Consider the following 24210-nt stretch of genomic DNA (forward strand, 5'->3'; position numbering starts at 1 on the left):
CCATTAGCTTGAGCCTTTTGCTTTGCTGCTCTGGTCAGAGTCATGATTCCAATTTAATTCAATAAAATTTAAAACAAAAATTAAATCCTTAAGTTATATCCCAAAACAGTTATGTTATATATATATATTTTTTTTTTTTCAGTATCTAGTGTTCCCTTTATACAACTTCCGTATCACGTGTACCACTATAGTTATGTATTAATTATTTGTTACGATTAAGTCGTTATATATATTTATAGAGTTAAAAATACAATTTAATTGACAATAAAGTTTATCAAGATTAATAGATTTACTGATTAATTGACAATATTATATTATGCAGTATACTACACTAAGCTTATGCTATCGTGTAAAAATGGCGGGAATTCACGAACGGTATTTCTACGGACTCGTAAGTATTGATTAGCTTCGAAATCTCGCTATCTCAATTTAGAATAAACTAAGGATCCTGACTAGGTCTATAATCTACTTATAGAAGATAATTTGATATAACAATTGGTTAATAAATCGACTAAATTTGGTTAAAAGACCTCTCGTTCAATTTGTGACACGTGGATTTGATACCGTTACCGATACTAAGTAATATCTACGAAATCTCTGTCTAAGTTAAACTTTAAACTAAGTATCGTAACTAGGAATATAAAGCTACTCTAGAAAATAAGTTAATATGACAATTTAAACTAATAAAGCAGAAAATAAATCAGGAAAAACTTCTCTGTTTGAAGAGCTTTAAGGAGCAATGGCTGCACAGGCTAACCTCGCACCCAGACCCCATGTATAAGGCAATGATCAGGCCACACCTTGAGTACTGTATACAGGTCTGGAACCCTCATTTTAAGAAGTATGTTGAGCTGTTGGAACGAGTACAGAGAAGTGCAGCAAGATTAGTGAATGGAACAAAGGGTTGATCTTACAAAGAAAGGCTTAAGTTTTGAAGATTACAGTGTTTGGAGACTAAGCACCTGCGAGGTGATCTGATTGAGGTGTATAAAGTCTTGAATAGTTTGAGCATGCTGAATGCTATTGGAATTCTTCCTCTTGCTCAGAATAATCGCCTGAGAGGGCATAAATTCAAATTGAAGAAAGACAGTTGCAGGAGAGATGGTGGAAGTTTGCCTTTAGCTAGTGTGTAGTTGATTGGTGGAACAGACTTCCATCTTTTGTTGTGGAAGTTGATAGCCTAAATAAATTTAAGGCTGAGCTGGACAACAGGTATTTGGAATGAATGGAGGGATGAAATGGGAGCAGGTTTTTTTTTTTTGGCTGATGCTGCATAAGCTTGATTTCTCGCATCGTACACCTCTACTAATGCTAATGTTAAAAAGATTTTAGAGTTTTTTTCTGAAAATGGTTGAAGAAGAAAGTTTTCCCAAGGATGGCACACCCAGGGTCCTGAGCTGGATATTCATCATTCCTCTCTTTCTTGGTGATCTCTCTCTCTCTCTCTCTCTCAGGGTAATTTAGAAATTTTCTTTTTGGCTGGTGCAACATAAGTCTCAGGCTTCCTTGCACCATATGGCTAATAATAATGTTTACAATGCAGATGAAACTGGTCTTAATTAGAAGTCACTCCCTCTTAAATCACTTGCATCGCGACATGAAATGACTTCTCCTGGTTTCAAAGCTAACAAGCAAACAGTGTGTTGCAGTTATGGCATGTGCAAATGCAAGTGAACAGCATGTTTTACCATTGTTGGTGATTGGAACATGCAATAATCCAAGATGCTTTAAAGGTGTAACTTGCCTACCAGTACGATATAAAGCACTGAAAAATGTTTTGATGAATTCCAACATTTTTTTTGGATTTGTTTAGCCAAGATTTTATTCCAAGTGTGAAGAGGCATTGAAAAAATGAGGGTAAAACTGGTAAAGTTTTGCTTATTATCGATAATGCACCATTCCACCCTTTTCTTGAAAAACTGAATTCAATTGATGAGAACTTCATTGTCTGGTTTTTATTGCCAAATGTTACAGCCCTGCTGCAGCTAATGGATCAGGTAGAAAAACTAAAAAAAGATATAGAAAAAACAATTCTTGCATCTCTTGTTGCTGCCAAATGGAGATGAAGAAAGCATGGTTGAGTTTTCAAAGAAGCTCAACATTAAGGATTGTTGTGTATGTTAGCAGATGCCTGGAACATGTTGTCGGAGGGAAATCTGAAAAAGGCATAGCATAAACTTTGGGGTGCTGCCATGCCTCATGCAAGGTTTGAATGACGATGTAGGTGAGATTGTAACTTTATTTCAAGGGATTCCTGGGTTTTCCGAGTATGTGCAAGATGATGCAGAGTCATGGTTAAACAACAATGCCAATGAACCCCAGGGGCTCACATCTGGTGAGTATGGGCTTTACATACCCAGCGTTTGGGCTGGATATCATCATTCTTCTCTTTCTTGGTGATTCCATTCTACTTCTCTCTCTCGCTCTCTCTCAGGGTAACTCGGGAATTTTTTTTTTTGGCTAGTGAAGCATAAACCTCAGGCTTCTTTGTACCCTATAGCTAATAATAATAATAATAATAATGATCCTGGTTATTATATTTTAACTGAAGAAGAAATTGTTGCATTAGTCCAGGATGAGCTGACTTTAACCAAGGTGTGATTTTGATGACAAAGAGGAAGTGGGGAGTGAACCCAATCATGTGGAGGCTTTCACTGCACTATAAACTTCAATGGCACGATGTGAGCAAAAGTCTGAATGCAGTTTTACTGAGACACTATTAGAGAGGATGAGAGACCTCGCCGCAAAAAAAAAAAACAAAACAAATCTCACATGGTTCAAAGAAAAATTCAAGATTACATATTTTAAAAAATAAGCCTTCCCAAGATTCATTACTCTTATTTGTGTGCAATTACTTGAGTTTGTTTATTTCTGTTTATGTTAAAAAGTGTGATTTATTGTTGAAACCATGAAAAACAATTTTGAAATTTCAAAATAAATATAATATACATTGTATCTTCAAAACGTTTTGGTTATTATTTACAAACCATTTCCAAAATCATTTATTTTTTATAATACTTTTTCTACTTTTTATAATACTGAGACACTGCTATTAGAGAGGATGAGAGACCTCGCCTCAAAAAAAAAACAAATCACACATGGTTCAAAGAAAAATTCAAGATTACATATTTTAAAAAATAAGCCTTCCCAAAATTCATTACTCTTATTTGTGTGCAATTACTTGAGTTTGTTTATTTCTGCTTATGTTAAAAAGTGTGATTTTTAGTTGCAACCATGAAAAACAATTTTGTAAGTTCAAAATAAATATAATATACAGTCAGTCCTCGTATAACACGTGTTTACACTACACGAATTCAATCATACACGATTTATAAATAGGGGAACGATATCTTATATAACACGAACCGAATTCGCTTATGGACGATTCGCCTTTGTATTTACAAGAAATGGCAGTCAAACGCGGAATCGCCCCAACCGAACGCAACACGATAGGAATGAAGAGAAGATTCTGAAAATATATTTGTTTTTTATATCAGTGAAGGGGAAACACATTTCACCATAATAACGTAAAATTCCAGCTATCGGTATTATCGCAAATGCAATTAGATCAAGTTTACCACCAGTTTATAACAGATTCCACTAACAGAAACGCAACTGGAAATTGTTTTGTTAGTAACCCCTAGAAATGTGCTTCAGTAAAATGTGAGGTGCTAATAGTGTATCTCTGCCTTCACGGTATTGTTTATTCAGTTGCTACACACGCGCAGCTTTGTTTATGTGTATCAAACGTGCCTCCTCGTTTTGTAATTGTGCTTTATTCCCTAAAAATGAGTAAAATACTTAAAAGGTGTGAAAAGGAAGCGTCCTGGTGAAGACACTGCAGATTCAGAGAGAAAAACAAAAGCAATATCGATAAACAGAGGCAGACTGGATCAAAAATTCTTACCCGGGAAAATTTATAGTGGCCTCATACTATGGTTTATGGCCAAAATCACACCAGCCTCCGGCCCACCGGGGTTTCCCCAGTAAGGTTTATGGCCAGTCCGCCTCTGTCGATAGAGAAAAAATATGAAATTGTGAAACACTTTGAGCGAAATGAAAGACCATGTGATATTGCATGTGCTACAGACCTAAATGAGGCAACGCCGAGAATTACAAAGAATGTAGAGAAAATAAAAACAACTTTCATAGCAGGAACAACTCAAAGTGTAATTAAAATCCATTAGATTAAAACACAAAGAACTGGAAGAGATGGAACGGCTGTCATCTGTTTGGATAGAAAATCAAACAAAAAACAAGTTTGCTTATGATAGAAGCAAAAGCATTAGCAGTATTTTATTACGTAATAGTCTTAATAAAATACTTACATATTTTATTACGATTATTTATTGTGTTTGGTAATGTTTTGGTTATAAATGTGTGTTCAATCTGGGGTGGTCGGCACTTAACCCTATTTTTCCCATAGGGCCTGTTGTTTATATTGCACGATTTTGCATTGCACGAAGGTTTCTAGGAACACAACTATCGTGCTATACGAGGACTGACTGTACATTGTATCTTCAAAATGTTTTGGTTATTATTTACAAACCATTTCCTAAATCATTTATTTTTTATAATACAGTGGATTCCAGTTATTTGGGCCACCGGTTAATCGGGGCAGCCGTTTATTTGGGGCAAATCTTAAAAAACAGAAACCAATCGAGAAAATAGCCAGGGTTTACTTCGCTTAATTGGGACAGCATGCCGTTTAATCGGGGCAGGAGACCACAGCACTGGAGATTACCCTATGATTGTCTCCAACGGTACCACATGGTTCGGTCGAAATTCTGGAGGTCACAACCATAAAACAAAAACAATTAGCAGTCACTTGTTTATTGGGCTTTTCTATTAGTGAAATCTATCATAAACGGACAGTAAACTCTATCTTACTGAATTTGCGATAATACCGACAGCTGGAATTCTGTGGTTACTATGGTGAAATGTGTTTACACTTCCATGAAATTTTCAATCATATAAAAAAATTAATTTTCAAATCTTCTCTTCATTCCTATTGTTAAAGCTTTGTAACTCGTTACTCCATTCTCATTTGTGCGTATTGTGTTACTTGCAATTTGTGTGTGCCATGTTCTTTGTTATTGATTGCGTATCTTTTTACTGTTTTAAATTTCAACCCCCACCCACAAATGTCAGTGAACAGAAATGTCAACTAGTACGTATTAATTAATCTGATTATCACATATATTCTTCAGATTTTCACGTATCATTTAATTTTTTAATTGGTAAGGTAATAAGGGTAAATTTGTGCTTAATATATCTTTGCTTTTATAGCCTGTGGATAATATTCCTCCTGTTTTCGCTAATTAGAATCGCTGTTTAATAGAATTAAAATTCAATTCACAAACATGATCACAATGACTGACACTTACTGCACATCATATAGTGAACGGTACTTTACTATGTTGAGTTCATCGTAACGTGATTTGATTGTACAGTGAACTAATTGTAAAGGGGAGTACATTGTATTTTTAACTATTTATGTAAAACTTCGGATAATTGGGGCAGCCGCTTAATCGGGCCAAAATGCACTAGTCCCGATATGTCCCAAATAACCGGAATGGACTGTACTTCATATTTCAAAATACAGTAGTAATAACTGTGCATACAAAATTTAATTGTAGGCTTAATTACACTTTGTTTTTATAAACTGGATATTCTCATATATTTTTGATTATCCGAACTATTTGATTAACAATTAGTTTGAATAATCAATGTTCTGCTGTATTTCTTCACTTTTAATGGAATATATAATTTATGCAGTGGTTTTGAAGTTTTCTTAACAATCAATTTTGAGTATGCTTTTTGAGACAACAAAGTAAAATAAGTGATATGTTTTTTTCTAAATTTTTAATAGCACTAGTATTACCAAACTGGTAAAAATTGGCCGGGCGGGACCATTACATTTATTTAGTGCATCCATAAACCAATACGATAATTTTTTTTTCTTTCTTTTTTTCTTAAATTTGATTTACAGCTATGATATTTCCTTATTAATTTAGTACAATTGAGAAATTTCATAAAATAAAATAAATTTAAATTAAATACACTTAAACTCTCAAATGCATAGTTTTTGGGCCAGATCATTGTTGGAATTTAGAATGAAATCTTACTCAGATGGTATCACCTTGTCTATTACTGCTTGATTGCATTTTGTTCTTACTGTGAGTTGAGTTGTTTAGAATTTGCACTGAGGTAACTAAAGCTCTGAAGCATCAGTGTATTATATCTGGTTATAAGAATAATCAATAGGAATCATAGACTTGTATTGCCTAGGATGGATTACAGCAACTGAACTCTTCCTCTGGGGTATATACATATACAAATCTAACCCTGCTTACTTTGTTTTGCACCTTGATGTTCAGTAGGCATTTAAATTATTTGAGCTTTTCACATGGAGGATATACCCAGCATACTAACAGTCTTACCAGTATAGAGGTTTAAGCAAGTTTGGTTGTAACAGAATTATTGGGCTTTGTCAAAATTTTGCATAAAATGTAATTCTCATATGTGGCATGAATATTGGTCCTATCTATTTTTGAGACTTCCAAGTAGCAGCCTGGTTAAGCATTGCAATATGCTCTGCCCTCCTTGCTTATTACCACCAGAAAAATGCCCATACCAAACTCAGGGAACAATATCAACAAATGAGTTAGACTATATATATTTCCTGAAAATTATGATCTACAGAAATTCAGATGTAAGGTTCGGTTAGGATCTTTTGATAAGGTTTCTGAATTAGTTGGATTATTGGCCTTTTTTTTTTTTTTTTTTTTTGAAAGATCAAGCAAATGTTAGAAGCTGTAAAAGCATTCCTATACCTGACTGTGTGCACACCAGTGGCGGATTTCCGCACAAGCGCACGCACGCCTGGGGCCTCAAATTTCCGGTCTCAAAAAAAAAATTGTTTCATTTTAAAAAAAATTTATACTCATCTTTATTACCATTACTGAATAAAACTATAATTTGAAATAAGAAGTTAGTAAATTCTTATGCGAATATCCCTACATATTATATGAAATATCTATGCGAACTAAGTGAATCTGAAGTAGAATACATATTATCATTAATGCTTAAATTAAACACTTTCAGTTTTTTCCTAGTGGAGGTAATTCCATGAGTGAAGAACCCTGTGACAATATTGCTCAAGAAACGATATTACATTTGTTCGCGGAGGCAGTTCAAAACTATTTGCAACTAATCAGGAACCAATAAGCAAGTGCAGTAGTCTTTTAAAGCCTCTGAAATCACTACTGCGCTGGCTCACATATAACGGAGCATCGTCTTTTTTAATAACTTTCGGAACAAACATTTCGCTCACGAATCGTTACAAATTACTAGTTTGGTGTTTTAGTATAGGAGTATTTTTGTTTTGTTATCAAGTAAGTATCTGTAATATCTTATGTATTGTTTATGTATTTATCAAAACTGAATTGTTTGATGAGGCGTGACATTTATAGCAAGTGATAATTGTGAATTTTTTAATTCCCAATTAATAAAATATGTATGAAAGAATTGCGCAACCAAAATGATTAAAACCGCAACACCAAATCTAGAGCGCGTGCTATAGTAAAAACGTGAGCGTGGAATGCACACTGTAGTGGCACTGAAAATATTTAGAGGGGAATCTCAAAATTGAATTGCGCCTGGGGCCTCTCAAGTGCTAAATCTGCCACAGGTGCACACTTATAAGAGGTTGTTGCATTTGCCTCATCCTTTATACTGTCCTTTTAAATCAGTCAAATTTTTACTAGAATAGGACAAAATTTACATGGGAAAGCTATTTTTAGTGTTGGGAACAGCTGCTGTTCTGCTTGGGAGAGGGGGGAAATAACCAGATTAACTTTAGTATTAGTTCCTTTTTTTTTTTTTTTTTTTTTAACATTCCAGCGACACCATCAATAATATTCAGATTTCCAAAAAGAATAAGACCTTTACAGAGATAGAGATATGCCAGGAACATCTCTGCCTCTAGCTTCTTTTGGCATAGTCATTCAATTTCTTCCTTGGCGCTTGAAACTTTTGCATTTATTTCTTCTGCTTTATTTTTCTCTCCTGAAAATTTATTTCCTTAAAAACTTGTAACTCTACAGATCCCAAAATATCCCCTTTTCATTCATGAATACTGTCTCTCTACATTTGAACTGATTCTCCAAAACTTGCATAAAAATCTTTGCTTCATTTCAAAAGAAGAGATTAAGTCCATTAGTCCCTTAATAATGTTCTTTTCCTGTTGTATTACAATATATATTTTTTTTTAATGAAAACCCCCAAACACAAAGTATTAGAACCTGTATTTCCCAGCCTTCAACCCACGTATAGGTTGAAGGCTGGCAAAGCAGAAAAGAAAAATGTTTATGTTTTTTATTTTTATTTGTATATATTTTATTTATGCAGAATAGAGATGAGATTTTTCCTAAATGAGAATTTAATAATAGAATTCTGAGCGTTTTCAGGATTGTTTCAAAAAGTAAAACCATTCAAAATGAAAAATATAAATGCAACTGAAAACATTAGGCCTTATTATGGTTAAATAATATATCTGCACATCCTTCTGCTCTAAATTTATCAAGCTTATAGCTCTCATAAAACTTATGGATTGGGGAGTTCACATTCAGCTATAAATATTTATATTGAAGGAAACAATAGAAGAGCTTTTGTTTCTTTTAATGATTCTAAGTGAGCAGAACATGAGGAAAGAAAAGGTAGTGGCAATATTGAGAATTATAAAAAGTGATATTTATAACTGAGCTGAAAGTTTGAATGAAATGAAGCATAATACAATATGAAGTTCAAGGAGAGTCTGTTAAATGACTGTATTCTTACTGATTTAGATGGAATCAAAGATTGAAGATAGTCAATGTGTTGCAGAACAGGAGGGAAAAGGATATTAATTGGTGGGAGAAGATATAAGAATGTAGGTGAAGGTGGACATCATGTGGCAACAAAAGACATAGGAACAACAGCTTGAAAGAAAATATCTATAAATGATCCTGCTCAGGTAGCTAACAAACTAAATGAATATTTTGCATCGACATTCACACATGAGGAGTTATTCAGCTAGGGGTATGCCAGAGGTGTTCAACTCTGGCAGTGAGCTAGATGATTTTGTAATAACTGAGAGGAAAGTGGAAGAGAAATTGTTGAAGATAAACATAAAAAAAAAGACATCCAGGGTGGATGGGATCTATCCAGTTATATTAAACGAGGCAGCAAAGGAAGTAAGCAAACCCTTAGCCATAATTATGAGAGCTTCCTTGGACTCGGGGGAGGTACCCATAGACTTGAGATGTGCAAATGTGACCCCAATTCACAAAGGAGGATCAAAGGCTGACACAAGTAATTATAGACCTGTGAGTTTAACTTTTGTACCAGGAAAATTAATGGAAGCACTGGTTAAAGAAGCACTGCAGGATCATCTAGACAAGACTTCAGTTATAGCTCGGACACAGCATGGTTTTGTTAAGGGAAAGTCTTGCCTGACCAAGTTGATTGGATACTATGATGCAGTCACAAAAGAACTGGATGCAGGGAATAACTTTGATATTATATATTTGGATCTTAGAAAGGCTTTTGATACTGTTGCACATGGAAGACTGCTGCACAAATTGTAGCAGTGTGGCATTGGAGGCAAATTGCTGCTATGGATAAAGGGGTGGTTGAGGGGTAGAAGACAGAGTGGTAATCAATGGACACTGCTCCTTGTGGACTAATGTTATTAGTGGAGTCCCTCAGGGTTCAGTGTTGGGTCCATAATTGTTTTCTGTATTTATAAATGATATTGATGATGGTATATCAAGCTTAATGTCCAAGTTTGCAGATGATACAAAGGTTGGCAGGGTTGTTAAGGACACTACTGATGCTATGCTGCTGCAACAGGATTTGGAAAGGTTGAACAGATGGGCTGAGAGGTGGCTGTTGTTGTTTGATTTTTTAGGAGCATTAGCAACTAAGGCCATATTGCTCTGGGGATATGCGGTGATCATTCCCTGACCTTTCCGCATCCTCCATATTTGGTGGTCATGGGCTCGAACCCCGGTCTAATCAAGAAGTGTGTGCTACGCACTGCTGCTCCTGCCAACCTGGGTATGGAGGCACCTGAGAGGTGGCAAATGAAGTTTAACATTGACAAATGTTATGAGGCCTTGAAATGAAGCCTCCAGACCTGTATGCAGTACTCAAGGTGTGGCCTGACCATTGCCTGACAAGGGAATAATCACCTCCTTATCCCTGCTAGAAAAATTCCTGTATATCATTGACAAGACACCATGAGCTACTCTTGCAGCCCATCTACACTGTTCAGAGAACTTCATATCTGCCTGCACAACCACCCCCAGGTCCTTTTCATTCTCTACCACTGTCAGTGTAGTACCACAGAGTTGATACATTGCTCTGGAGTTGCTGTTTCCCATATGTAGTACTTTACAGTGGTAGAGAATGAAAAGGACCTGGGGGTTTTTTGCATAATATGCCTCTACTAATGCCAATGCTAAATGAATTAAGAGATGAAGAGGGGGAAAAAATAAGAAAAATAAAGAAAGTTGAATTGCACAAATACAGAAGCTTCCTTTGATACTCTTATTAAATTTGCTAATTCTGAAAAGGAATTCAAAAAATATTTTTGATTCTAAAATAAATGAAGGATAACATTTTTAAATGACAATGCAATGGGATCTTTACTCAATATTTGTCAAGATAGTCTTTTTTTTTTTTTTTTTTTTAAAGAAATCAGAATTTCTGATTTCTTCAAACAAGACAGTATATTTCCAAGACATTTGGAAAGATTGCTTTTATGTGTTAATACATTAAATATCATAACATTTAACAGAATAAAATTTATTGTTTAAAAAAATGTATTACTCAGATTCTGTTCAACTTGAATTATGTATTTCAATTTTCGTTAAATTTTCTTTTCCATTTCATATTCTTTGTGTCCTGATAATTTTTCAGTTGACATAGGAGTAATAGGGGACAGTGGTAGTTTAAATTTTTACATAATTATATTCTATAATTAGGACTTTCTACTAATTTAAGATAACCTGTCCCCCTATTACTCCAAATTAGTTGAGGTATTACTATATATTGGGGACATTGTTTTTCTAAATAAGCATCTATAATTTCACTTCCCTTTTCTAAAACATGACCAATTTTACATCCTTGTAAGAACATTGATAAAAACTACTCATCATCCACTTGCTGTTCAAAAATTTTTATATTATAATTATAAAAATTAAATTTTATATTATAAATTTAATTTTGATAAATGTTGTCTGGTGATATTTTAACTTCAACAATGGTTATAACAAGGTCCAATAATAGCATTGACATTAGTTAAGGCATACGATGCAAGAAAGGAAGCTTATGCAGCATCAGCAAAAAAAAAAAAAAAACCCTATCCATTCACTCTAAATGCCTGTCTAGCTCAGCCTTAAATTTATTTACGCTATCACTTCCACAAGAAGAGATGGAATTCTGTTCCAGCAATCAACCATCCACTGGCTAAAGGCAAATTTCTACACATCTATTCTACAGCTGTCTTTCCTCAATTTGAATCTATGCCCTCAGGTTCATAATCTGAGCAAGAGGAAAAGAGAAAGAATCCCATCAGCATTGAGCTTGCTCAACCCATTCGAGGCCTTATACACCTCAGTCAGATCACCTCGCAGGTGCCTAGTCTCTAGTCACTGCAATTTGCAGAGCTTAAGCCTTTCTTGATAAGAGCACCCCTTTGTTCCCCTCACCAACCTTGTTGCCCTTCTTTTTTACTTGTTCTACATCCTTCCTAAAACGAAGTCTCCAGACCTATACACAGTACTCAAGGTGTGGCCTGACCATTGCCTTGTACAATGGGATAATCAATTCATTGTCCCTGCTTGCAAAATTCCTATACAGCAACTCCCCGACTTATGTAAGGGTTGCATTCCGCGGAATGCTACATAAGTCAGATTTTGTGTAAGTCGGGGAATTTCCCCATGCTTGTGCAGCACTCGCAACTGTGCTTGCTGAATTGATTGAATCAAAAAAGAAATGTTCGACGAACATGTAAATAGAATTATTTATTGTATTTTTTATCCAATTTTTTAACCCATGTGCAGGAAAAATGACAAAAGCATGCAATTTAAAAAAATTTAAAAATTATAAAATTACAAAAAGAGAGCAGAGAGGCATAATGTCAGTAAATTTTTCCTCTCGAGCATCATTGCCAGAATCAATGTCTTCAGCTGATAAGTACGCCGCTGCGGAGTTTGAGGGCTGTGGAGATTTAGAAACCGCTCAACCTTACGAAAGAACATATTAATGGATGACTGAACAGTGGCTTTTTTCTTTTCATCGTAGATTTCTTTGTAGCAAGCAAGCATATTATTCACCCCTCTGTTAACCTTTAAGAATCATTCGCTGTCAGGATCCATCTTCTCAAACCTTGCCATTGCCGATGCAATTTCACGAAATGCCATTGCCATCTCTCAAGTGATGAAGTGTCTCGGCTCCTCACTTTGGTTCATCTTGAGCTTCATCAGCAATTTCTTCTTTCATTATTGCTGCCTGCAAGTCAATAAGTTCTTCATTAGATAATTCCTTCCCTTCTTCCTCTATTAACTCCTCCACATCTTTGCCATCAACCTCCAACTGAAGTAGCTCTGCAACCTTTACAATCTTATCTGTAACCGTTTCATATGATTTGTTTTTTTCAAATCCTTCAAAACCTTTTACGTGCCGTGGGCATATTTTCTTCCATGTGCCATTTAAACAACTTTTAGTAATTTCTGCCCAGGCCTTATTAATGTTTAAGATGGCATGGTAAATATTGTAAGATTTCCAAAAGTCTCTTAACGTAAAATTTTTCTCACTGTCTACTGCAGACAGTGCCTGAGCAAATGTTGTGTGTAAATAGTATTCTTTTAAATTCGAAATAACAACCTGATCCCATGTTTGGCGGTAGAAATATGACTCTCACATTCAAATTGAAATCATCTAGATGCGTAGGATGTCCAGGAGCATTATCTAATAGAGCAAAATTTTGAAAGGAACTTCGTTGTCTTTACAATATTTTTCAACCTCAGGAATGAAGCAGCATTTAAACCAATCCTCAAAGAGAGATATATAGTTTCCATGCTCTCTGTTTTGATCGGAAATGCACGGGTAGGGTGATTTATTGATGCCTTTAAATGCATGAGAATTTCCAGAATGGTACACAAGCAGTGGTTTTAATCTGTAATATCCCGCTGCATATTAGCCCCAAGCAAGAGCATGGCCCTATCTTTTGACACCTTGAAACCTGGCATTGTATTTTCCTCTTTGGCAATGTATGTTCCATCCGGCATTTTTTTCCAATACAGAGCAGTCTCGTCAATGTTAAAAATTTGCTGCATTGAATAGCCGCATTGATCAATAATTTTTTCCAACACGTCACAGAATTTCTCTGCAGCTGCAAAATCGGCACTGGTGACTTCACCACATACTTTAACGTTGTGGAAACCAGCGCGATACTTGAACCTATTAAACCACCTGTTGCTTGTCGTGAACTTGGATTGGGGTTTGCCGTACTTATCCTTAATATCTTTATAAATATTTGTTGCTTTTGCTTGAATGGTCATTAGACTCAGGGGCGCGCTCTCTTCTGAATCTGATTTTCGATCCATATTATTAACAGCTGTTCCATCTTCGATATAGCACCTGAACGCTGTTTTGTGATCACTGTTGATCTTAAGTGCATTGATCCTTTGACATGTTCCTTTATACGTGCACTGTCCTTTAAAATAGTATAAAATAGTTTTTAAATAGTATGAGACCTAATTCCCTTGCAATAGATTACAAACATTGCCCTGCTTCGTACTTCTTTTTTTTTTTTTTTTTTGGTAGTTGTTGGCGCATCGGCTTCTGTGGCCATAATGCACCTCCCAAGATTTTTTGCAGTACTTTGATCCAAGCCCGAGGCGGGATTCGAACCCGCAACCTTTGGGTTGCCAGGCAGGCACTTTACCCACCCGGCTAGCCTGGTCAGCTTCTTACTTCTAAATCATTTTCATCTTCATTTCTAAATCAGTTTTGTTTTGTTTTGTTTTGTTTCCTGGCACTGCCACCACTTGCACTTTCTGTTGGTCACTTTCCCTTCATCATGGTAATACGTAAATAGGAATGAAGAGAAGAAGTTTCTGAAAATTTGTATTTTATATGATTGAAGATTTCAGTGAAGAGGAACACATTTCACCATAATAGTGTAACAACCCACACAATTGCAGTTATTGGTATTATCGCAAATGCAATAAGATAGTTTACTACCCATTTATAATTAGATGCACAAACAGAAAAGCCCAATAAACCGAAAAGTGCAAATTGTTTTATGGTCATTGTTGTTTGTTATTTGGTTTTTAGGAGCATTAGGAACTAAGGCCATATTGCTCTGGGATATGCGGTGGTCATTCCCTGACCTTTCCGCATCCTCCGTATTTGGTGGTGACGGGCTCGAACCCCGGTCTAATCAAGAAGCGTGTGCTACGCACTGCTGCTCCTTCCCACCTGGCTATGGAGGCGCCGTTTTATGGTTTGCCTGCTCAGATTAAGAAACTCTTCAGTTTCTTAATCTGAGCAGGCAAAAGTATCCCATCAGCATTGAGCCTGTTCAAACCATTCAAGGCTTTATACACCTCAATCAGATCACCTCACTGGTGCCTAGTCTCCAGATGCTGCTATTTGCCGAATTTAACCCTTTCCTTCATAAGCACACCACTTGGTTCCTCTCATCAATCTTGTTGCCCTTCTCTGTACTCGTTCTAGAAACTCTACATCCTTCCTAAAATGAGGCTTCCAATACCTGTACACAATACTCAAGGTGTGGCCTGACCATTGTCTTATACAAAGGGATAATCACCTCCTTGTCTCTGCTAGCAAAATTCCTATATATCATTGACAAAACTCCATGACCTGCTCTGGCTGCCTGTCTGCATTGCTCAGAGAACTTCATATCTGACTGCACAATTACCCCCAGGTCTTCTTCATTCTCCACCTCCCTGAGTGTAGTACCACACAGTTGGTACATTTCTTTTGGGTTACTGCTACCCATATGCAGTCTTTTGCATTTGTCAATATTAAACTTCAGTTGCCACTTAGCAGCCCATCTGCCTAACTTTTCTAGATCCTGTTGCAGTAGCATACTGTCTTTAGTGCCATTAACAACCCTGCCAACCTTCGTATCATATGCAGACTTGGACTTTAAGCCTTCATCAATATCATTGATAAATACACAAAATAACAATGGACCCAGCACTGAACCCTGGGGGCTTTGCTAATAACATTAGTCCATGTAGAGCAGTGTCCATTTATTACCACTCTCTGCCGTCTCCCACTCAACCTTCCCTTTATCCATTACAGTAACTTGTCCTTAATGCCTTGGCGCACTATGGCCATAGTTGCCGATGTGCCCAATAAATCCCGAAACAAACAAACAGTCCTTAATGCCATACCACTCCAATTTGTACAGCAGTTTTCCATGCGCAACAGTATCAAAATCTTTCCTAAAATCCAATTATATGATATCAAAATTATTTTTTGCATCCAGTTCCTTTATGACCACATTGTAGTATCCAATCAAATTGATCAGACAAGACTTCTTCTCCTTAACAAACTCATGGTGTGTCTCAGCTATTACTACTGTCTTGTCTCGGTGATCCTGTATCACCTCTTTAACCAGTGACTCCATTATTTTCCCTGGAACAGAAGTTAAACTAACAGGTCTATAATTATTTGTGTTAACCTTTGAACCCACTTTGTGAATTGGGGATACATTGGCACATCTACAGTCCATGGGGACCTCGCTGACTCTAAGGATTATCGTAATCTATCTTCGCCTGCCTAACCTCCTTTGTGACTTGATTACAGACTAGCTTATATCTACCATAGGCTTCTGTGTCGCCTGATAATTTCTATTCATCCCATGCATTTTTCTTCTCTGCCATGAGCCTCATTAATTCATCCAACGTCCATTTAGGCCTGAACCTTGAACAGAATTTCTTAGTTGGTATGAAAAGTAGCCTCCAAGATTAAGTCCCTGAAGGCTACCCATTTAGAATTCACCATTGGTAACATCATCTGTTGATCCCACTGTATAGAATTTAAAAACTGTCTGAGACCACTGTAGTCATCTTTACGAAAACCCTTTTCTTTACCCTTGATAGTAGTTACATCTTTAAGTAAATCCCACATCAGTACACTGTGATCACTGTCACCTAGTGGTGCCTTTATCTGCAAATTCTTAATTCATGAATAATCACTGCTGATAATCAGATCAAGGGTATTGCTCTCTCTGGTTGTCCCTCGAACATGTTGCTGTAGAAAACAATCCCCCAGTAAATCCACAAAAGTCTTGCTAGCACGTGCATAACCAATCCACGAGTTCCAGCCAATATCTGGAAAGTTAAAATCCCCCATTACAAGTCATTCTGATTTACTGGCCCATTCTATTTCTCTGCACAACTGGTCATTGTACACATCAGAGTCATTATGGGTGATTTCAATTTGTCCCTAATTGACTGTAGAAAGTAGAAGGGAAACTCACCATGGGGATCAATTTTTTAAATCAACTTAATGATTATTATTTGCATGTCAGGGAAAGTACTAGGAGCAATAGTATTGTAGACCTGGTCATCACCCACAAATCAAATGATTATCATAGAGCTGACATTAAAGTAACCATTAGCAGGGGAGTGGTCACAAAGTTTCAATGCTGAGAAGAGAGAGAGGTAGCAGTTGTTAAAAAAATAATGGGTTTTAATTTCAGGAAAGGAGATTTTGACAGCATAAAGCTGCATCCCCACTACGCCGGCTTTTGCTGATTGGCAAGGTTGTGTGGCAGTGCCAGAGTAGTGGTGATGTGCAAGTTGGCTTGCATCACATGGTTTAAAATGCCAAACGGCATGCCAACCAGTTTACAGACTGCTGTCTGTAAACATAAAAAGAAGCCAAACCGAATTGTGCAGTGGGGACCTGTAGTTGTTGATGGCAATCGGTATTAAATATCTTTTAGTGATTTTCGGTTTACTTGAGTGAAAATTGTGTAAATTCTCATATCAAGATGGCTAAATAAATAAATGAAAAGGTGACTTTAGCGATTTTTGGTCCAATCTTATTCAATAAATGCTCAAATTCAGCACTTGACATTCTGAAAAAGTTTCTAAAATTACTATTGCACCTATTTTCAAGATTTAAGGCGTCAACATCATCCTGAATCAAATTGACCATTAAATCACTTGCATTATATGTATTCCTATTATGCAGACTTGGATGGTGCATCCAAAATCTTGGTTTCTTGTATTTTCTTTTCTTTTCTTTTTGGCAATAACTACAAACACGGCTGCAGCAATAAGCACATCCTCATCATTGAACATTTTCTTCTTCACTGAGTTGAATGGCCTGGTTATGCTGATTCCATAAGGATGTAACAAAAATATAGACAAAGCCAACAGGCAGTGTTGTTCGGCTGTGCCGATTGTCAAAATCAACACAGTGGTGACACAGCTTAAGGTGCTAAATGGCTATTAACTGGGGAGATAGCTCACAGTGTAGAAATATACATTAGAATTATGGTATACTTTTAAGGCTGTAGTCACAGATACTGTAATATACCAATTAAGAAAATATAGCACAAGGAGGATTTGAGAGGGATAATTAACAAACTAGCAAGTTTAATTGAGCAGAAAAAGATGGCATCGAAAAGTTAGTGATAAAAGGTACTGAAGCCTATAATAGCTACAAATTGATGCATAATAGTAAAAGGCTGGAAAAGGCAGATTATGAGAAATCGCTAACTAAGAGCAAATAGTGCGGATAAGTAGTTTTTCACTTATGCAAATAGATTAGACTCTTTGTGTAATTTGTGTGGAAAGTCATAGATAATTCAGTTGATGTTGCAAATGAAGTGAACAAGTACTTACATCAGTTTTTACAGACGAAAGTGAAGCTAGGCAGCTTGAAATTAGTAATATTAAAATTTCAGATTATTTATTAGAAAAACCTTCGAGCTTAGGCAAGTAAGACTTCTGGAGTTTAGCATTAGTAGAGACATGATGCAAGAAAGCAAGGTTATGCAGCAACAGCCAAAAAAAAAAAAAAAAAAAGTTCACATTTCACCCCTTCGTTCGTTCCAAATACCTGTCTAGCTCAGCCTTAAATTTATTTAGGCTATCAACTTCCACAACAAAGGATGGAAGTTTGTTCCACCAATCAACTACCCACTAGCTAAAGGCAAACTTCCGCACATCTTTCCTACATCTGTCTTTCCTCAATTTGAATTTGTGCTCTCTCAGGTGATTATTCTGAGCAGGAGCAAGAATCCCATTGGCATTGACTGCTCAAACCATTCAAGGTTTCATACACCTCAATCAGATCACCTCGCTGTTGCCTAGTCTCCAGACACTGTAATTTTCAAAACTTAAGCCTTTCTTCGTAAGCGCAACCTTTGTTCCATTCACTAATCTTGTTGCCCTTCTCTGTACTCATTCCAACAGCTCTACATCCTTCTTAAAATGAGGCCTCCAGACCTGTATACAGTACCCAAGGTGTGGTCTGACCATTGTCTTATACAAAGGGATAATCACCTCCTTATCCCTGCTAGAATAATTCTTGTATATCATTGACAGGACACCATGAGCTAGAGCTACTCTTGCAGACCGACCGTCTGCACTGCTCAGAAAACTTCATATCTGCCTGCACAATTACCTTCAGGTCCTTTTTGTTCTCTACCACTGTCAGTGTAGTACCATAGAGTTGATACGTTACTCTGGGGTTACTGCTTCCCATATGTAGTACTTTACATTTGTCAATGTTAAACTTCATTTGCCACCTCTCAGCCCATCTGCTCAACTTTTCTAGATCCTGTTGCAGCAGCATACTGTCATAAGTGTCCTTCACAACCCTGCCAACCTTCGTATTATCTGCAAACTTGGACATTAAGCTTGATATACCATCATCAATATCATTTATAAATACAGAAAACAACAATGGACCCAATACTGAACCCTGAGGGACTCAGTAGAGCTGAGTCACTAATAACATTAGTCCACGATGAGCAGTGTCCATTGATTACCACTGTCTTCTCCCACTCAACCATCCCTTTATCCATAGCAGCAATTTGCCTCCAGTGCCACACTGCTCCAATTTGTTCAGCAGTCTTCCATGTGCAATAGTATCAAAAGCCTTTCTAAGATCCAAATATATCATATCAAAGTTATTCCCTGCATCCAGTTCCTTTGTGACCACATCATAGTATACAATCAAATTGGTCAGGCAAGACTTTCCCTTAACAAAACCATGCTGTGTCCGAGCTATAACTGAAGTCTTGTCTAGATGATCCTGCAGTGCTTCTTTAACCAGTGCCTCCATTAATTTCCCTGGAACAGAAGTTAAACTAACAGGTCTATAATTACTTGTGTCAGCCTTTGATCCTCCTTTGTGAATTGGGGTCACATTTGCACATCTCAGTTGACAGCATACTCTCTGTAATTTTAAGGGAAGTGGTAAGAGATTGCATTGAACCATTAAGACAAATTAAGAGGGCAACATTGGACTCAGAAATCACCTAGGATTGGAGAAGTATCAGTGTATTGCCAATGCATAAATGCATTTCTAAGAGTGAAGTGAGTAATTACTATCTGGTTAGTGGGGGTTTGATCAGCATTGATCCCAGTATCAATTCTTGGGGAACCCCAGGGATGGAGACTGGGACTAATGTTGTTCTTGATTTTCTTAAGTAACATCAAAAAGTTACAGAGGATGTGATGCCAAAATTTGCATAGTTTCCATCGCCTTTACAGATACAACACTAGAAAACTTCAAGCTCTTCCTCTACACAATAAGTACAGTAAAATACAATATTACAACATGTAATGTTTTTTATTTCATAGTATAACACCTTTTATAGCACTTTAGCAACTTCCAGTGGCTATAGGCCATCACTATATTTAATTATCACCTATTCAGTTTTAAAATTTATTTTTTACCTTATGAATTTATTCTAAACTTTATTCCAGATTCATCATTCCATGACTTTGTAGAACATCCCTGTATGTCTGAAATAAAGCCCAGGTCTGTATTTATACATGTTGATGTTCCAGGGCAGGAAGACAATGCATCTGACTTACCAATTGAGTAAGTACCTATTTCAAGAACTTAATTACACCTTATATCTATATTATATCTGACTTTGCTTCCTTTTTTTTAACCCATACTTAAAGAAAGTACTGCAAATAGTACAGTAGGGAACCCCTAGATCTTACAAACTTTTCTTGACTAGTGCTGGATTATGGAATTTTCTGGTTTACGTGGAGCAGACCCTGTATAATATACAGGGTGAGGCAAAAGTCAGGGCACAGATCGAAAAATTATATTTAATGAGCTAATATTTTTTGTTTGTTGCAAGAAGTTGTTTTATAACCCCAGGGGGCTCACATCTGATGAGTATGGGCTTGGCATACCCAGGATCCTGAGCTGGATATCATCATTCTTCTCTTCTTGGTGATTCCCTTCTACTTCTGACTCTTGTTTTCTCTCTCTCTCTCTCTCTCTCTCTCTTAATATATTTTTTTTTTTTTTGGCTGGTTAACGTAAGCCTTATGCTTCCTTTCACCATATAACTAATAATAAAAATAATAATATGCATCATGGCTGAAATAACAGATTGAATTTTTTCAGTAAAACTTTACTACAAATATTCAATTGTGATGATAATCATCAGAAAGCGCCTAAGTGACTTTCCATCATTCTGAAAACATGTTCTCTATCAAGTGGTTGTTTTGGGGAGATGAAAGTGTTGCTAATCTGCCTAGAAGCCGACACATCTTCAATTCAAACAGATGTGTTATGTGTCAGGCATGCTCCAGATTGAATTTCCCAAAAATCCAATTCCCAATTCAAACTTTCAGTGAGAAGAATTTTAATAGATATAAAGGATAACTTTCAAAAATGTTATACAGTAATTATTGAGGATGATCCAAATAGGATGGATGTTGTTATTGTTGGTTTTTTTTTTTTTTTTTTTTTAATAGCCACAGAGCTTGTCACTCATCTGTGTTGTGTATTTTGTCTGTACAAGCATGTTCAAAGGCTGATTTGCATGTTGTGCAAGCCGGAATGGGTGGGGGAGTAATCTCTCTATCTGAGATCAGATAACTGTAGTCCTGATTGAAGAGTACTAGATATTCCTCCAGTTGCTAATGAAAACTGAACCCAGACTGCACCAAATGAGTGGCATTTGGTAATGTACTGTGCTGACTAAGTTCCTACAGAGGAAGATGATCTAGACCACATATGGACAACCTTGGGCCTGCAGGCCAGATGTGGCCCACAGCGACCTTTTATGTGGCCCGCAGCCAGTATAGACAGTATATTTAATATACTGTAAAGTGTAAATTCTGCTATGAAAGATAATTTTGTAGAAGTATAAGTGTTTGTTAAATAAAATAAATAATATAATAAAAATTATAATATAATATAATAAAAAATCATATATATGCCTAAAATGAAATAAAATTAAGTTAGCTATTTAGGCAAAATTAACTCTGTTCTACTTGACATAATTTTAACATGTATAAGTTCAAATCATTGTTTTAGATAAGTTTACCTGCATATCCTTTCCCTCAGCTTCTCTTATTGCCATTAAAAAGCTGACATGTTTTCTACTTTTCTCCTGACAACTCATTCAGTTGGGCTGGAAAAATCTTTCTTTGTTTATATTTTTGCTTTTTTTTTACCTAGAATTTTTGCGGAACGTAAAGGTCTTTGCTCTGAACTTTTTTTAAGTTCAGAGCAAAGTTTGTGGCATTTTATGTTTTCTTGCAAACTTGAACTAATCAGAATCTCGGGTAAATGAGCTATGTGTTTAGACTGGCAACTGCACTTTTGACTCCTGCAGTCATAATATTTTCATTTATGGTACTTAGTTCTTACTGTGTTTGTGCATTTACTTCATAAGTTTTATCATTGATTTTCAATGAACAATAACCCTTACAATGTCTTTGACAAAAGACAAAAGCTACCATATGAGAGAGTGTCAAGAAAGGTGGACAAATGATTATTTTTTTTTTTTATTGAATCAAAAAACAAACCTGTGTGCTTAATCTGTTCTGAAGCTGTTTCTGTCTTCAAGGAATACAATATGAAACACAGTGAATGTCGTAAACTTCAAGGAGAAATTAGAAAGATGAAACTAGAAAAATTGATGAAACAGACTAAGAGCTTGACTACATTATTTTTGAAAAAGCAGAAATTTTCTGACAACATTTTGCTTGCGAGATTGCTTGCAAAAATTGCCAAGCAATCAAAAAGTTACTCTGATCGTGAATTTGTCAAGGAGTGCTTAACCTCTGTTGTTAATATTTTGTATCCAAAAAAGAATGAAGAGTTTGATGCCATTAGCTTGTCCCAAAGAACGGTTACAAGACACATTGAGGAAATTTATTATGCAGATATAGAAAAAAGCTTAGCAATACTAGCTTCTAAGGTGCCTCCATAGTCAGGTGGGCAGGAGCAGCAGTGCGTAGCACACGCTTCTTGATTAGACTGGGGTTCGAGCCCATGCCCACCAAATACAGAGGATGCGGAAAGGTCAGGGAATGATGACCGCATATCCCCGGAGCAATATGGCCTTAGTTGCTAATGCTCTTAAAAAAAAAAAAAAACCAAAATAACAAAGCTAGCTTCTAAATTTGAGTTTTTTTCGCTGGCTCTCAGTGAAAGCACTGATATATCAGATACAGCCCAGCTGGCAGTTTTTATTCGTGGGATTTATAGTGCTTTTTCTGTTACTGAAGAAATGCTTTGCCTTCAAAATATGAATGATACTACTACAGGTGATGATATTTTCAAAGGAAATAAAAGCATCCATGAAGAAATTTAACCTTTCTTTTGATAAACTCAAAAAGTGTGACAACAGATGGGGCTCCGGCAGTGATTGGAAATAAGGTGTGTCTAATTTCCAAAATAAAATCAGAAATATGTTTCCTCAACTTGGAAGAAAAAGATTTTACTTCTTTTCACTGTTTGTTACACCAGAAGAACTTGTGCATTAAATCTCTTAAATATGCAAATGTGATGAAAGTTGTTGTCTCAACCATTAATTTTATAAAATCAAAGGGACTCAACCATCACCAGTTCAAGCTATTCCTTGAATAACTTGAATGTGGAACATTAGTCTATTGCTGTGAAGTTCGTTGATTAAGCAAAGGAAAAACTCTTCAGCACTTTTTTCATCTTAGAGAAGAAGTCTGTATCTTTATGGAGATGAAAGGAAAATCTGTTCCAGAACCAGAAAGTATTGAATGTACACGTGATCTTGCATTTCTTGTTGATATTATGTCTCACTTAAATGAGCGAAATCAGAAAATAAAAGTACAAAATCAGTTAGTTCATGAACTTTATGCTCATATAAAAGAATTTCAAACCAAACTTCAACTTTGGGAAAGACAACTTGGAGATGGTGGCACTTACCACTTTTCAACTTTAGCCAATCACAATAGTTCTGAGTATATTTCATATGCTGAAGAGTTATTAGCCATTAACATAGAATTCGGTGTTAGATTTCAAAAGATGCAGATTTCACACTATTTTAAAATCCTTTTAATGCAGATATTTATCAGGTGAGAAAAGAGCTGCAAATGGAACTAACTGAACTTAAAAGCAGCGATCATCTTCAACAGAAATTAACATGTTTCCCTATTAGAATTCTATGCCTCTCTTACGTTAGATTACTTTCCACGAATGATCAAATTTGCTAAAAAAACATGCCTCAATTTTTGGAAGTACCTATAAATGTGACCAGCTATTTTCAAGAATGAAATTCACCAAGTCTAAAAAAACAAGATCAAGATTGACAAACACGCATTTAGAAAGCAATTTGAGGGTGGCAACAACTTCTATTCCCACTAACCTTGAAAATTTGGTAAAAGATTCTCAAGTGCAAGTATCTCACTAAGTAAATTGGATACATTTTTTTTTTTTTTTCTAATAAACTTTGTTTCTATAATTATACAATTATCATTATTACAATATATATTTTTGGAATTTGATGAATGGCAATTAGATATATGTAAATATTATTTTTCTACTATATCATTTCTTAATTCATAATTTTTATGATTTATTTATAATAAAATAGTTCCAATTTTATTATTTTATGTTACAAGTTACGACTATTAGATAAATTTGCCA

The 24210-nt window shown here is 35.9% G+C and overlaps 1 protein-coding gene across 1 annotated transcript in view; it reads left to right on the forward strand.

Moving 5' to 3' along the window:
• The window catches only part of LOC150089661 (uncharacterized protein ZK1073.1-like), a 505123-nt gene that overhangs the window by 233191 nt on the left and 247722 nt on the right, over window positions 1-24210 (forward strand). The window contains exon 4 of the mRNA XM_090389582.1: window positions 20037-20154. Within this exon, the coding sequence (XP_090245708.1) occupies window positions 20037-20154 (118 nt within the window). The remainder of the gene's footprint in view (window positions 1-20036; window positions 20155-24210) is intronic.

The sequence above is a fragment of the Mastigoproctus giganteus genome, chromosome 2, assembly GCF_048544385.1.
Source record: "Mastigoproctus giganteus isolate SK-2022 chromosome 2, ASM4854438v1, whole genome shotgun sequence".
NCBI lineage: Eukaryota > Metazoa > Arthropoda > Arachnida > Uropygi > Thelyphonidae > Mastigoproctus > Mastigoproctus giganteus.